The 15,015-nt window shown below is 39.0% G+C and overlaps 1 protein-coding gene across 8 annotated transcripts in view; it reads left to right on the top strand.

Moving 5' to 3' along the window:
- The window catches only part of CASK (calcium/calmodulin dependent serine protein kinase), a 400,547-nt gene that overhangs the window by 120,699 nt on the left and 264,833 nt on the right, over positions 1-15,015 (top strand). For all 8 annotated transcript variants that reach the window (XM_054470905.1, XM_054470901.1, XM_063660449.1 and 5 more), the window contains exon 3: positions 14,099-14,204. In XM_054470905.1, coding sequence (XP_054326880.1) covers positions 14,099-14,204 — 106 coding nt within the window. The remainder of the gene's footprint in view (positions 1-14,098; positions 14,205-15,015) is intronic.

Genomic DNA, 15,015 nt, shown 5'->3' with positions numbered 1-15,015 from the left:
GCCAGTCCTCCTGTTATCTGCTCCACCATGCAACCCTGCCCTCAAAGATACCTGGTGCTTCCTATTCCTCAACCTTTCTTGGGGACATTTTGACAGGCATATCAGCGTGCTTCTTACTGCCTCGCCTTATTGAAAGCTTGTGTTCAGGTTCTACAGAAAGCTTGTGTTCAGGTTCTACAAAAAGATGTCAAGAAGGGATTTGATGTGCAAGAAATTTATTGAGAGTGAAAATGAATAGATAGGGAGCTGGAGGAGGCTGGGACAGCCATCACAGGTTATGCAGGTCTGACCCCGTTGGAGGAAAAAGGGAAGAAAAAGAGGAGGATTGGGTAGGGAAATTATTTGACCAAGGTGCGGTTTCAAGGATGTTTTGGCAAGGCCTACTGGGAGTCCTTGAGCCAAAGTTGACCATCAGAGACCCATATCTCACAGGAATTAGCCTGCTTAAGTATTCCTGCTGCTCTTAGTCACCAGCTGAGAGTATTTATAATAGCTGCTTTGAAGTCTTTTCTGCTAATTCCAACATCTGGGCTCCCTCAAAGGCAGTTTCTATTTTCTGCTTTTTTTTCCCCTCCTTTGTAAAGGTCACACTTTTCTGCTTTTTGCATGTCTCCTAACACTTTGTTATAGCAACTGTGGATACTGACACCTTCCTCCACTCCAGGGTTATTCTTTTTTAGTTACTTGCTGGACTAGTTCAGTGCAACCTCTGATGTCCCTCTTCAGGACAGGTGTGGTCCTCATCCGTGCATTTCTCTGCTACCTCTGTTGGTGTTAAACTTAACCAATCGATAGCTGATTGCTCCCTTCTTTTTGACAATGCCCTGTGGTATAAATTGCTCTATAGTCTGATCCAATTAAAATTGGGTCCCTTGTCAGGGACAAGTTTTTCTAGTCTTTGAGACTTGCTATACCCTTCCCTGAGCAGAATCTCTGCACTATAGAGTAGGAGCTGGGGAAAATGGGGAACTCACTCCTCATTGGCTGTTCCACCCAGATCCTCCCTCTGAAGCAGGGTTTTTGTGTTGCCGGGAAGGAGGAGGTATGAACTGTGCCTCCTTTTGCCTCTGCTGCTACTCAGTATGGATCTTCCACAGCTCAAAACCAGGGAGTATGATATCTGTCAGTGTTCACTAGGTGCTGAATGTACTCAGAATAGTTCTTTCACCCTAGGAAGTTGAAGGAGATGGTAGCTGCCACTCAGCTGCCAAACACATCTCTGTAGCTCTCTTGACAACACAGAGCTGTGTGGGCAGGGGGGACTACGCTGTTTACCAGCTTCCTCACCTGATTCGTCTGTTTTTAGCTGGAGTTTAGGGGGGAGAAATGGCTGCTGCCATCAGCTTCTGCCGCTTGCTCTATATAGGCCTTCCACAGCATGGAGCCATGCAAAATGGGATCTGCCAATGTTTACTAGCTGTCAAATCCACCCTGAGTAGCTCTTCCACCTCAAGGGGTGGATCTGCCCTTAGCTGCTGAACTCCTTAAAACAGTTCTTTGGCAAAACAGAGCTGTGGGGGGACAGGTGCAGTCCCTGTGTGGTCCCTATCTCGAATGCTACAGCCTCTTATTGTTCTTATCAAATTTCTGTAGATTCTATTGAATAAATGCTTCTCAATTTGTTGTAAGCCCTTTGATCAGTCTCCAAGGACTTTGAATGATTGTGATTTTTGACCAGCTAATATATGTCACTCCAGGGGAGAGATATCCCTGAGCTCCTTTATACAGCCATTCCAGAAGTCCCACCTAGTCATTGTGGGGGTTTTTTTGGGTTTTTTTGAGACAGAGTCTTGCTCTGTCGCCCAGGCTGGAGTGCAGTGGCATGATCTCAGCTCACTGCAACCGGCTCACTGCCTCCCGGGTTCAAGCGAGTTCCCTGCCTCAGCCTCCCGAGTAGCTGGGATTACAGGCGCACACCACCACACCCAGCTAATTCTTGTACTTTTAGTAGAGACAGGGTTTTACCATGTTGGCCAGGGTGGTTTTGAACTCCTGGCCTCAAGTGATCTGCCCACCTCAGCCTCCCAAAGTGCTGGGATTACAGGTGTGAGCCACTGCGCCTGGCTGTCATTGTGTTTTTAATGATTCCATCTTAATAGAAAACTAGTTTTACACAAATATAATCAAGTGACTTAAATTGAAAGGACTAAGATTGAAAACTGAATTGAAATTGAAAATTGAATTGAAATTGAAACCTAAGATTTTTTGAAAGGTATGATTTTTATTACGGAAATTTGCTTGATTGAGCTTTATTTTAATCAAGAGTTTATATTTCCATTTTTAGAATTAATTCAGAAAAATAGCTAACCTATAAAGTTCATCTTCAGAATTGAGTCATTGTAGACCTAAGAAGCAATATAGCAGAGTTATTAAGAGCATAGGTTCTGGGGCCAGACTACCTAGGTTCCAGTCTTTGCTTTGCAGCTTATTGGTTCTACCTAGGTTCCAATCTTTGCTTTGCAGCTTGTTAGTCCTTTTTATTTTTGAGACAGAGTCTTGCTCTGTCACCTAGGCTGGAGTGCAGTGGCATGATCTCAGCTCACTGCACCCTCCGCCTCCCAGTTCTCCTGCCTCAGCCTCCCAAGTAGCTGGGATTACAGGCATGTGCTACCACACCCAGCTGGTTTTTGTATTATTAGTGGAGACAGGGTTTCACCATGTTGTCCAGGCTAGTCTCAAATTCCTGACCTCAGGTGATCCACGTGCCTCGGCCTCCCAAAGTGCTGGGATTACAGGCGTGAGCCACCGCGCCTGGCCGCAGCTTATTAGTTCTGTGAGTGAGTTACTTAACTGCTCTGTGTCTATTCATATATAACATGAGCATCATCTGCCCCTTAGAATTATTGTGAGGTTAAATGGGTCAACACATCTAAAATAGAGCCTGACTCATAGTAAGTACTCAGTAAATGTTAGCTGATGGTTATTGTTGTTAGACACGTTAAAGGCAAATAATCATCTCATCTTTGTATTTTATTATTGAGACCAATAATATTATTATCTAAAGCCAGAGACCTTGATGAAATGCTGGGTGCCCAACTAGCTATAATATGATCTTTAGTTCCCTCTAGTGGAAGAAAATTAGATAGGCTCTTTGCATAAACATGCTGCTTTTGGAATTGTGATCATTTAACCTAATAAAATTACCCCTGAATAATTAACCAAAGACAATATCCACATACATAAATGGATTTAAGAAATTGTTAAAACTTACAATCTTAAATATTCTTTCCAAGTGAAACTTTTTTGGGGACATGTAATTTATAATATTAAGTAATATAGTATATAAACCATCCAGTGACATAAAAAGTTAGGCATATATTACTTTTGTTTAAAGCAAGTGCATTCAGTAGTAGTAGTACCTTGAAGTTTTCCATTTTAACATTCATACCCAGTTATCTGCAAGTAGATGGCATTTCTTGGTCATTCTCTGAGAAGTCTTTAATCATTGTGATATGCCACCTGGAGTAGATTTCCTTGAAGTTTTGGCATTTTTAGCATCCTCTTCCACATAGCATATGGGGTAACAGAAAGATTGCTAGATTGGGAATCTGAGACCTGGGTTCATCTTCCAGTTCTGCTATGAAATATCTGTGTGACTTCGGGCATGTCTTACTAGGGCCTCATTTTCCTTCTGAGTGAAATTTGAGGATAGAGAGGAGCATGTGATGATAACTGTCTTACTGTCACTTCTGTTTCTAACGTTCTCTGATTCAGTGATACATACACTTTGATGTGAGACAGGAGATGTATAATAGATGTTGAGTCCAAGTTGGGTAAATGGGTCCTGTATGCTTGATGTTGCCTTCTAGCAGGATTGGCAGGAATGGAAATCACCAGCAGTGGAATGATTTGGTAAATGCCAAGATCTTGAGGCATCTATGGAGGCGGTTGCTAGATTGCAACAGGGTATACCTCCCTCAGCTTGGGAGATTGTTAAAGAGAACTTTGAGGCAACGTCTAAGTGGGATCTTGATGAACAAGTAGGGGGTTACCAGGCAGAGAAGGAAGCACATGGAGTATCATACAGAGGGAACAACATTTGTCAGGGGACAGAGAGCAGGGGGCCAGTGCACAAGCTGCGGGTGGTTCAGGATTGGGGTCAGGGAGGCTGAAGGAAGAAGCTACTGGAAAGGAATGTATAAATGTGTGACTTCAAAAAAAGAAAAGCAAGAGCTAAATTGTTTGACTAAGAAGCAGGAGAGCTAGCTTCTATTTCCAGTTATACTGTTAAATAGGTCTGTGAACCCTAGTTAAGTTGTTAGACTTAAAAGATTTTTTGGAAGGCTTTCAAAGCCATGCTGAGGGATTATAATGTCTTGCTGTATGGAATGGAGCTCAGTGAAGGTTTTGGAATAATATAAAACTGTTTTAGAGTAAAACTATGATGACACTTTAATGAGTCTAAAGAGAAGAAACTAGAGGCAAAGAAACCCATTTAAAGATCTTTGCTGTGATCCAGTCAATAATTGTTGAGGGCTGAAACTAGGGTAACCGCAGTAAGGGAAAGATAGTTTTGACAGGTGTTGCAGAAATAGAATGGACAGGTTTTGGCAGCTGCATATAGGAAGTAGAGGAGAAGTGGTAGATGGTGTGAAGATGACTCCAAGGGCTGTCTGGAAGATTAATAATTTTGGTAATCAGTAGGCCACACACATACAGCTACATGGGTTCTGTTTACTTTTCTTAACTAGTGTCCTTATTATTAAACATTTTGAGTGTGTCTAGTTTTTTTCCCAAATAACCCTACGGTCAACTTGAGGTTTTTTATGAAATATGTGATTTCCCAAAAAACTGTAGATGAAAACTGAAAAGTTAAAGTAGGCATAGAACTACACTACCTATAGCAGTGTGGTTTACTAATAGATGTTCACATTGCTGCCTTCTTGGTGTCAAACTCGGTTTGATTGACATTTGTTAAACATAGGAAAGAATGATTTCCACCAAAAATGATGAAAGGAAAAGAAAACAAAACTTATTGTGCATGTGCACCATGGCAAGCACTCTCACATACTTTATTAATCATCCAGGCCTAACTACAACCCTGTATAGGAGTTGTTATCTTACTCTTTCTATTTTACAAATGAGGAAACATGTTCTAAGGTTATGCAGCTACTAAGTGATGAAGACAGGAAAGACAGGTCTTTTGACTACAAGTCTATTGCCGTATCTATTATATCATAACTGCCTGCCAGCAGAATGTGTTAGTGCTTAAAAGGATAGATGCCAGATCTGTGGAAGTAGGGTGACCAGTCATCTTGGTTTGCCTGGGAATGAGGGTGGGTTCTCAGAACCCAGGACTTTCAACCTGGAAAGATCCTCGGTGCCCACAACTGAGAAAGTTGCAGGCAAACCAGGACAGGTTGGTACCCTGTCCAGAAAAGTCACTTATATGAAATAAACCATTATCTAGAATGACTTAAATAAGGTATTTACTGTATTTCTTCCCCATAATATTGTGTCATCAATGCTAAATGACAAATGATTCCTAAGTGAAGAGGAGTTAAGGCCCCGCCTTCCTTCCATCTGTTTGTTTTCACTGGCTCTGAGCATCCTGCCTTGCTGCAGTTACACTCAACTATGTGTGAATCAGATACTAGATGCCTTTGCTTCTAAGTCAGTTTTGTTTTATTTTTTTATTTTTATTTATTTATTTGTTTATTTTTAGACAGGATCTCACTCTGTCTCCCAGGCTGGAGTACGGTGGCATGATCTTGGCTCACTGCAACCTCCACCTCTCGGGCTCAGGTGATCCTCCCACCCCAGCCTCCTGAGTAGCTGGGACTACAGGCACACGTCACCACACCCAGCTAATTTTTGTATTTTTTGTAGGAACAGGGTTTCGCCATGTTGCCCAATCTGGTCCCAAACTCCTGGGCTCAAGCGATCCACCTGCCTCAGCCTCCCAAAATGCTAGTAGAATTACAGGCATGAGCTACCGTGCCTCGTCTCTAACTCAGTTTTGAATGAAACGTATGCTTTGCCCATTCCAAATTTGATGAAATGGCAAAAGAGCTATTCAGGGAAAAATCAAGGAGGGCTGTCAGTGTCTGTGATTTCAAAGTATTTATCAAAACAATTAACTCATTTTTCTTGGTCCTTTTTCAAATAAGTATCACATATTGGTAGTTATTTCTTTACAATAAATTTGTTTTATACTATTTTTATGAGACTTTGTTGACAAAAGGATTCTGTAGCTGGATGGGGAAACCCATATTATTAAAAGAAAAAAAAACCTCAGATAATCGTTTCACTATGCCGTATAGAATTTTTACCTCATTCATTTTTTACATATTGAAAGAGACCACAAATTGCTTTCTGGGAAAAGTTTTGGCCCTGCTGTCAGTATTTCCTGGGCTGGCCCCATCCTGGAAGAAGGAGATTTGGGGGAGAAGTGGGTGGTAAGGAAATCTATCCTGTCAACATGTCCTTGTTGAGCTCCTCAGCTATCAGTTAATAAATATAGAAAGTAAATTATAGATAACACAGTTATGAAAGTATAAAGCACAGGTATGTGAAGAACATTTTTTTACTTTGACATATTAGTTGAATTCCCATTTTATTTCAGTAACTTCTCTTTTGCTTTTTAAATTTTATTGAAGAATGTATGCACAATAAAATGTACCCATCTAATTGTACACTTCAGTGAGTTTTGACAAATGTATGCATTCTGTCATCCCACAAAGTTCCTTCGGGCTCTAACATGTATGATTTTTAAGACTTTAATATTGAAAAGTAATTGAGTTATAAACTGATATTTCTCTAATTTTCTTGTATAAAGTAAGGAATACCATGTTGAAATAGGTGTCTGGTTTTTCTAATAGTCAAATGCCCTGATCTTCCCTTCTTTGGTTTACATTTCCCAAAATGAAAAGCAGCAGAGCAATTGCACCTTTTAGACAAACTTAGAGCATTGTATTTCTATGTTTGTCATATACAAATTTGTTACACTTATCAGAACTGAAAACTCTTTGGGAAATATATTACCAAAACCCCATTAATTTGTAAATGCTTAATGCAGTTACAATTGATTTCTAATTAATACACATTTGCCTATTTAAGAAAATTTTCACATCAGTCAAACACTGAATTAATGGTATGCTGCTTCCTTTCTTTATTCACCTGATGATGATATTTGGGGCCATAGGAATTTTTTTTCAATGGGCAAGAATTCAAAGAAATTAGAAGCTGCTTGGATTTCTCTTTGTGTGTGTGAAAAAAGACAACAAAATGTATAGAGCTAGTAGTGAAACATGTAAAAAAAAAAAATCAAAGAAATTATGAGTTTGCAGTTGACCCGGATTTCTATGGGGGCCTGTCTAGGCCTCTACTCTTCACTAGCTGAGGTCAACTTTCCTGAAGGTCAATGAGGAAGATAGCCTCATTAAAGCCAACCTGACCTCTGTTGTTGCCAAAGGCAGCTGGGATCTTTATTCTTCAACTTGATTATTAGATAAAGGTAGAACCCAGCAGCAGAAATTGACTTTGCTACTATAATCCTTCCAAGGTTCTGCTTGGATTCCTTTCCTAAAGTATCATTTGGTCATTAATTTCAGTACACTAAGGAAAAATATGTTGAGTCAATAATGACTTTCATTTACTTATTTTGTTATTAATATTTATTGAAATGAACACATTAATACTTGTCCTAGTTCTTTCTTTGACTAGATTAAAATATTCTTTATTTTGATTTTGTGTCCAGGTCAGCTCTTAGCGAATTTTGTTTAACTGTTGAATTTCTAACACAACCTAGACATTGTTTGGAAATGAATGAGAATACTTATATATTTGTTAGGAAAAGCGCAGTGTCTAGTTTCTGACTATCACTAGTTACAATGCAGCTGAAATAAGCCGGTTCTGTAACAGTCTTGATAGCCTGTCATTCAAGTCAGTATTACCATATTAGCACTATTGTGTGATTGGGTCTTAGGATATATAAAAACTATGCAGACCCAGGAGGCACTGTGGTGTGATGTAAAGAGCAAAGGGCTTTGGTTATTAGTCCTGCTTCCTCCACTTACTAGCTGTGTGATTTATATCATTGAGCCCTGGACCTCAGTTTCTACCTCTGTAAAATGGGGAGATGTATGTGCATATATATGTATGTGTATATGTACATGTATGTCATGCAGGGTTATTACAATAACAATTAAATGAGGACTTATAGAGGGGCACTTTAAAGTCTCAAAGGTTGCATTAGATTAACAATAGTGAAAAAATTCCAGATTTAGTTATTAAATGATGGATTTGGGTTATTAAAAGAAGCTATAGGATTTCCTTCTGTGAAAGTATTTTTTAAAAACACATCTGTTTGAATTTAGATTCTTTTTGGAATGACTGACATTATAAATATCTGTAAGAATTACAGAACTCACAATCAGGAGAGGATAAGAATTAAAGCAAGTCAACTTATCTATAGTGGCACCATTCCAATTTGGTAGACACTAGCCACATGCAGTTATTGAGCACTTAAAATGTGGCCAGACCAAATTGAGATTTGCTATAAGTGTAAAAATACATGCTAGATCTCAGAGATACAGTACAAAAAAAGAATGTAACTTATTTTATTAATTTTAGTATGATTATATGTTGAAATAATACTTTGTATATACATTGAATTGGATAAAATATGTTATTAAAATGAATTTTACCTGTTTCTTTTTAGTTTTTTAATGTGGCTACTGGAAAATTTAAAATTATATACATGGCTTACATTATACTTAAATTGGATGATGCTGATCAAAATCTTTATTGAGCTAGGTGCAGTGGCTCACACCTGTAATCCTAACACTTTGGAAGTCCAAGGCAGGAAGATTGATTGAGGCCAGGAATTCGAGATCAACCTGGGCAACATATCGAGACTCTGTCTCTATAAACTATTTAAAAATTAGCTGGACATGGTGGCACGTGCCTGTAGCCCAGCTGCTCAGGAAGCTGAGGTGGGAGCATCCCTTGAGCCCAGGAGTTCAAGGTTACAGTGAGCTATGATCACACCACTGCACTCCAGCCTGAGCAACAGAATGAGACCCTAGCTAAAAAAAAAAAAAAAAAAAAAAAAACCCTTATTGAATGCTCTCGAGCAAACGAAATCTTAAATTTGGATTTTTTAAGTTCAGATACAGATAGAATGAAAAATTCTCCTAGTTCTTCAAGAAAAAATAGTAGTAAAATAATACTTTACAGGAAAATTATTTTTAAAACAGACCACTTGAACCAGCTTCCCTAACTTTCTCTTACTTGAGGACCAGTCTGATAGGCAGACCCTGGTGGGATACTTGCTTTACTATTGTTGGAAAGCCCAAACTTTTTAGGAAAATAATAATTGTTCTAATGCCATATGACAGGTTGATTTCATTTAAGTTTCTAATTTGGGTTAGAAAATTAAATATTGCTACCTGTATTACTAGTTCCCCTTTTAAAGGGAAATAAATTGATAAAATAAATATAGGCACATAGTTAAATATAAGGACACTAAACACAGAAATAGATTAGTTTAAAATATTTTTAAAATTTCCTGAGAAATTACAAAAAAGAAAGTACAACTTAGCCATAAAAAGGAACAAAATAATGCCATTCACAGCAAGCTGGATGGAGTTGGAGACCATTATTCTTTTTTTTTTTTTAATCTGAGATGGAGTCTTCCTTTGTTGCCCTGGCTGGAATGCAGTGACGTGATCTCGGCTCACTGCAACCTCCGCCTCCCAGGTTCAAGCAATTCTCCTGTCTCAGCCTCCCGAATAGCTGGGACTACAGGTGCACGTCACTACACCCGGCTAATTTTTGTATTTTTGGTAGAGATGGGGTTTCACCATATTGGTCAGGCTGGTCTCGAACTCCTAACCTTAGGTGATTCACCTGCCTCGGCCTCCCAAAATGCTGGGATTACAGGTGTGCGCCACTGCACCCAGCTGGAGACCATTATTCTAAGTGAAGTAACTCAGGAATGGAAAACCAAACATTGTATGTTCTCACTAGTATGTCAGAGCTGAGCTATGGGGACACAAAGGCATAAGAATGACACGATGGACTTTGGGGGAAGGGTGGGAGGGGAGGTGAGGGATAAAGACTACACATTGGGTACAGTATACACTGCTTGGGTGACGGGTGCACCAGAATCTCAGAAATCACCACTAAAGAACTTTTCCATGTAACTAAACACCACCTGTTCCACAAAAACTATTGAAATTTAAAAAAAAAATCTACTCATTAAAAAAAAAGAAAGTACAAAGGAGAGTGAAGAGAGGTACCAGTTACTAGTCTGTAAACAAAACAAAACTTCAAAATAGAGATGGTAACCCTGGGTTATGTCATTCACAGGTACATTTTGTGCTAACATCTGTAAGCAGTCAGATAATCACCACTTTAAATCATATTTTCATCACCTGCTTTCGAATTCCTTCCTGCTTTGCCTCTAGAGTTGATTTGTAGGCAAATAGTGTTTTTAGTTTGGTATGTCAGCGTGGACTTAATAGCACTTAATACATATATCTTTAATTCACATTCATATTTAGAAAAAACATTTTTAGTTTAATATTCGTGGAACCTATAGTTGGAATGGATATATAATGTATTTGTGTTTTTAATTGTGCTTTCTATTTGAGCTATTTAATTTATACTTGAATTCAGGAAAACATGACCACAATTTTTCTAGATCATTGCCCTTATCATTTGAAATATATTTTTATGTTGCTAGTTTCATACTGTCCAATCAGTGTTCTGACTTTAGTTCTGAAATGTCAGATCCGGTGACATTTAAATTGCTTTGAAGGCTGGCCCCCCAGCAATTCTGCCTTTATTTTGAGAGTGGGTAGGTGATAAGAGACTAGACCAAGGACTTGTTCAGCCATTTACCAAATCAAAATGTGAGGCTCAAATGGAGCCAAATGTGTGGCAGAAATGGAGCATCCATTTCTGCTTACAAACTTTCAGTATAACCAGTGTATCACATAGCAAATGGTGAATGTGGAGATAAAAATACAATTTAGACTGGGCACGGTGGCTCATGCCTGTAATCCCAGCACTTTGAGAGGCCGAGGCAGGTGGATCACTTGAGGTCAGGAGTTCAAGACCAGCCTGGCCAACACGGTAAAACCCCATCTCCAGGTGCTAAAGTTGAACGAGCTGATGGATATGAACCACCAGTCCAAGAATCTGTTTAAAGTTCAGACTTAAAATAGTGGCAAATAAAAAGTCCTCATTCGTGATGGTTTGCTTCTGAAAGAAAAAAAAAAGTCTCTACTAAAAATGCAAAAAATTAGCCAGGCATGGTGGTGCACACCTGTAATCCCAGCTATTCAGGAGGCTGAGGCAGGAGAATCTCTTGAACCTGGGAGGTGGAGGCTACAGTGAGCCATGATCACGCCACTGCACTCCAACCTGGGCGACGGAGCAAGACTCTGTCTCAAAAAAGGAAAAATACAATTTAGTTACATGAAAGAGGCAAAATAGAAAATAAACTGAAAATAAAGAGAAAAGATCAGTTTTAATTGTGGCAAACACCAAATCTGTTTACTTCATGACTCCAGTGTCATAGGATAGAGTTAAAATCAGGCTTTTGATTAGAATAGAGAGGAATGGAAAGAGAAAAACTTAAGTTGAAAACAGAAGATATGAAAGGGTGAGTTCTAATAAAAATGGGAAGCTAGAGATAAACATAAAAATGAGTAATAAAAATTTTAAGCCTTTCCTAGAATTGGAAGTCAGAACACTCCTGGAGAGGAAAAATCTGTGCAGGCATGTGATTGATGATGTCTGGCTCAGCCTGGCCCTCCAGCACACTTGTTAAAAGCTTTCCTCGTGGTTATGACTTCCCAGCACAAACCCCACAGCTGCTTCACATCCTCCCCTCCTGCGGGGCCTTCGTAACTACTTTTGGAGATGGAGGCATCTTTCCTGTGCCTCTGATCTCTTCCTTTGCAGTAAACACTGAGCCCCCAGCCCTGCCGTGCTGGGCTCCACACATCCAGCTTCTCATTAGAATCTTAACACTGCCCTTTCCAACTGATTTGGTAGACTCTGCAGGTGCCACATCACTTGTCACTGCCCCATTTCATTGACTCTAAGAAAGTCATTTGTAGAAGTTAGCGGTCAGCCTGCAGATGGTAGGACAAAGGCAGGACCAGCACCATATTTTCTGACTCCAGATCCTGTAGGCTTTTCCTCACTGCCACTTACAAACACACAGAGTGCTTCCTTTAAAAAAACAAACAAGTAAAACCTTCTCTTGACCCCGCTATTTCTTTCCTACTGCCAGATTCTTCTAATATGATCATGTTCAAACCCAGCATGGCATTATTGGAAGGACTGCTGACTTTGGAATTGGGCAGGCCAGGGTTCAAAACCTACCCTTATGATAGCTGTGTGATCTTGAACACATTTCTAAGCCTCAGTTTCTCCATCTGTAAAATACCTACCTCACAGTGTGGTTGGGACATCAAGTGACAGTGACTATATTAAGTACTTAGCCCAATGAGAGGTGTGATAATTTTAATTGATTATTACATAATTTTCTCAGGCATACTGACTTCAACCCTGACTCCTCCCCAAAAATTGATCTTGCCCAAAATTCTCATGACCTTTTCTGGCTGAATCTTGTGGTCTTTTCTCAGCTTTCAGCCTTCTCCAGCTACTTACAACTTAATTTCCTCTATTCTCTTGATTTTCTTAATATTATTGATTCTTCCTTTCCTTGTGGCTTCTCTTTTGTCAAATTTTCTGACTTCTTTTTCTCATTCTACCCTTATGTAAGTCAATCTTCTAAGGTTCCATCTATGATCATTGCTCTGTTGACAAGACTAAGTTGAATTAATAAATCAGAAAGGAGATAATATTATCTATTTTGCTTTGTGCAGTACATCCTTAGCCTTGGTTCTTCCTTACCTGTCCCCCTTTTACTTTCTAATATAAAAATGTCACATTGGATTTTAGTCATCAGCAAACAGGCAAAGCCCCAGTGCTATTAGCACTGGATGGCTTTCATTATTCTATTCCACGTAGACATGGCAAGCGATTTCCATGCCCAAACTGTTTTATATGATGATGATGATGATGATGATGATGATGATGATGATGATATTAACAACTTTGTTTTCCAAATAGTATTATAGAGTTTACACAGTAGTCTTACATACATTATTTGGATTTGTTCTTCAAAGTAACATTGTGAGGTAGGTAAAGTTTGGAATTATCCAACACTTTTTTTTTTTTTTTTTTTTTGAGACAGAGTTTCACTCTTGTTGCCTAAGCTGGAGTGCAATGACGCGATCTCGGCTCACTGCAACTTCTGCCTCCCAAGATCAAGTGATTCTCCTGCCTCAGCCTCCCGAGTAGCAGGGATTACAGGCGCCCGCCACCATGCCCGGCTAATTTTTTACATTTTTAGTAGAGATGGGATTTCGCCATGTTGGCCAGGCTTGTCTCAAACTCCTGACCTGAAGTGATCGACCTGTCTTGGCCTCCCAAAGTGCTGAGATTACAGGTGCGAACCACCACGCCTGGCCCCAGCACATTTTATAAATGATATTTTAAAAATTCTGACTTTGACTCTAGGAGTAGTGCCTTTTCTGTTTAAACCATACTATTTTTTGTTCCCTATTCCGTATAGCTTCCCTGATAGGTCTATAAATGCTAGATTTTAGGCTAAAGAATAGACAACATATTTTTATTTTATTTAGGGAAAAACTAAGAAAAAGAGGTAAAAATCAAAACAGTAAATTGAGTTATTAGTTTATTAGCAGATCAAGGAAGAGTTACAAATTTGGAGGCTGAGATTTTATTAGAAGAGTTGGGGAAAGTATTTGTGGTTTTTTTTTTTTTTTTTTTTTTTTGCTTTTGGGGAAAGTATTAAGAAATGTGAGAAATGTGTACTTTTTTATTAAAAGCCCACTCTATACTGTATATAGATTTAAGCTTGCAAAAAATACGAAAAGCTATAGTCAAAGATTTTAAAGGGTAAAAAGTTAAGCTAAGTTTAAATGGGGGATTTCATCTCTCTAGTTAGAGAAGTATCCATGTTACCATAGATCACATCCATTCATTCATCATTCACTCTAATTGTCTTTTGTTCCTACCTAATGAAGTATGCTGTATGTTTGTTTTACAGATCTAAAGCGGGAAGCCAGTATCTGTCATATGCTGAAACATCCACACATTGTAGAGTTATTGGAGACATATAGCTCAGATGGAATGCTTTACATGGTTTTCGAATTGTGAGTGTGTATTTTAATTCTTAAAGGGTAAAACTTTAAGTGACGTTGGTGTTGGATAATGCTAACACTTTTCTCTTGAAATTTAGCAGTAGTTGTGAACTTATCTGTTCAGAAAGACCTAAAGTCACAAGAAAAAAGGATTATGTCATCATAAGGTTTACAGTGGCAAAGGAAGCAAAAGCTGGGCATATTCAGTTACTCTCATGCTTTCAGCATGCTTCAGAGAAGAGACTCCAAAAGGAAATCGAGTTCAGAGGAATAGGAGGATCCCAAAATATAAACTTCTGACCAGTAGAAGTCTTAGTGAAGAAGAGTAGGATGAAAGTGGAGGCATCCATGTAGCAAGACTCTTGGCAACTAAAAACAAGTAACGACAGACTTAGTTTCCTCTTTTGATATAATCACCATATGGCATATAAGGGCAATTTTATAGATCACAGTGTATCTTGATTTCAATAAGTCACTTGATATGTTTGTCACAGACTTTTTGTTGGTAAGATGGAGAATTGTGAGCTAAGGATAGTACAACTGGGTCATCCAGCTCTGGTCGGATGATTGTGTCCAAAGAGATTGTATAAAGCTTTATAGGACAGCATCCTGCAGGGTTTTATCTTTGATCCTATTCTGTTCAAAATTGTAATCAGTCCGGGAGTGGTGACTCATGCCTGTAATCTCAGTGCTTTGAGAGTCTGAAGCAGGGAGGATTGCTTGAGGCCAGGAGTTCGAGACCAGCCTGGGAAACATACCAAAACCTGTCTGTATTTTTTTCTAAAAAAAAAAAAGGTTGTAATCAGTGACTTTGATTAGGAAA

This window comes from Pongo pygmaeus, chromosome X, assembly GCF_028885625.2.
Source record: "Pongo pygmaeus isolate AG05252 chromosome X, NHGRI_mPonPyg2-v2.0_pri, whole genome shotgun sequence".
NCBI classification, from domain to species: Eukaryota; Metazoa; Chordata; class Mammalia; order Primates; family Hominidae; genus Pongo; species Pongo pygmaeus.
The sequence above is the reverse complement of the archived record's forward strand: the minus strand, read 5'-3'. Positions and strand labels throughout refer to the sequence as shown.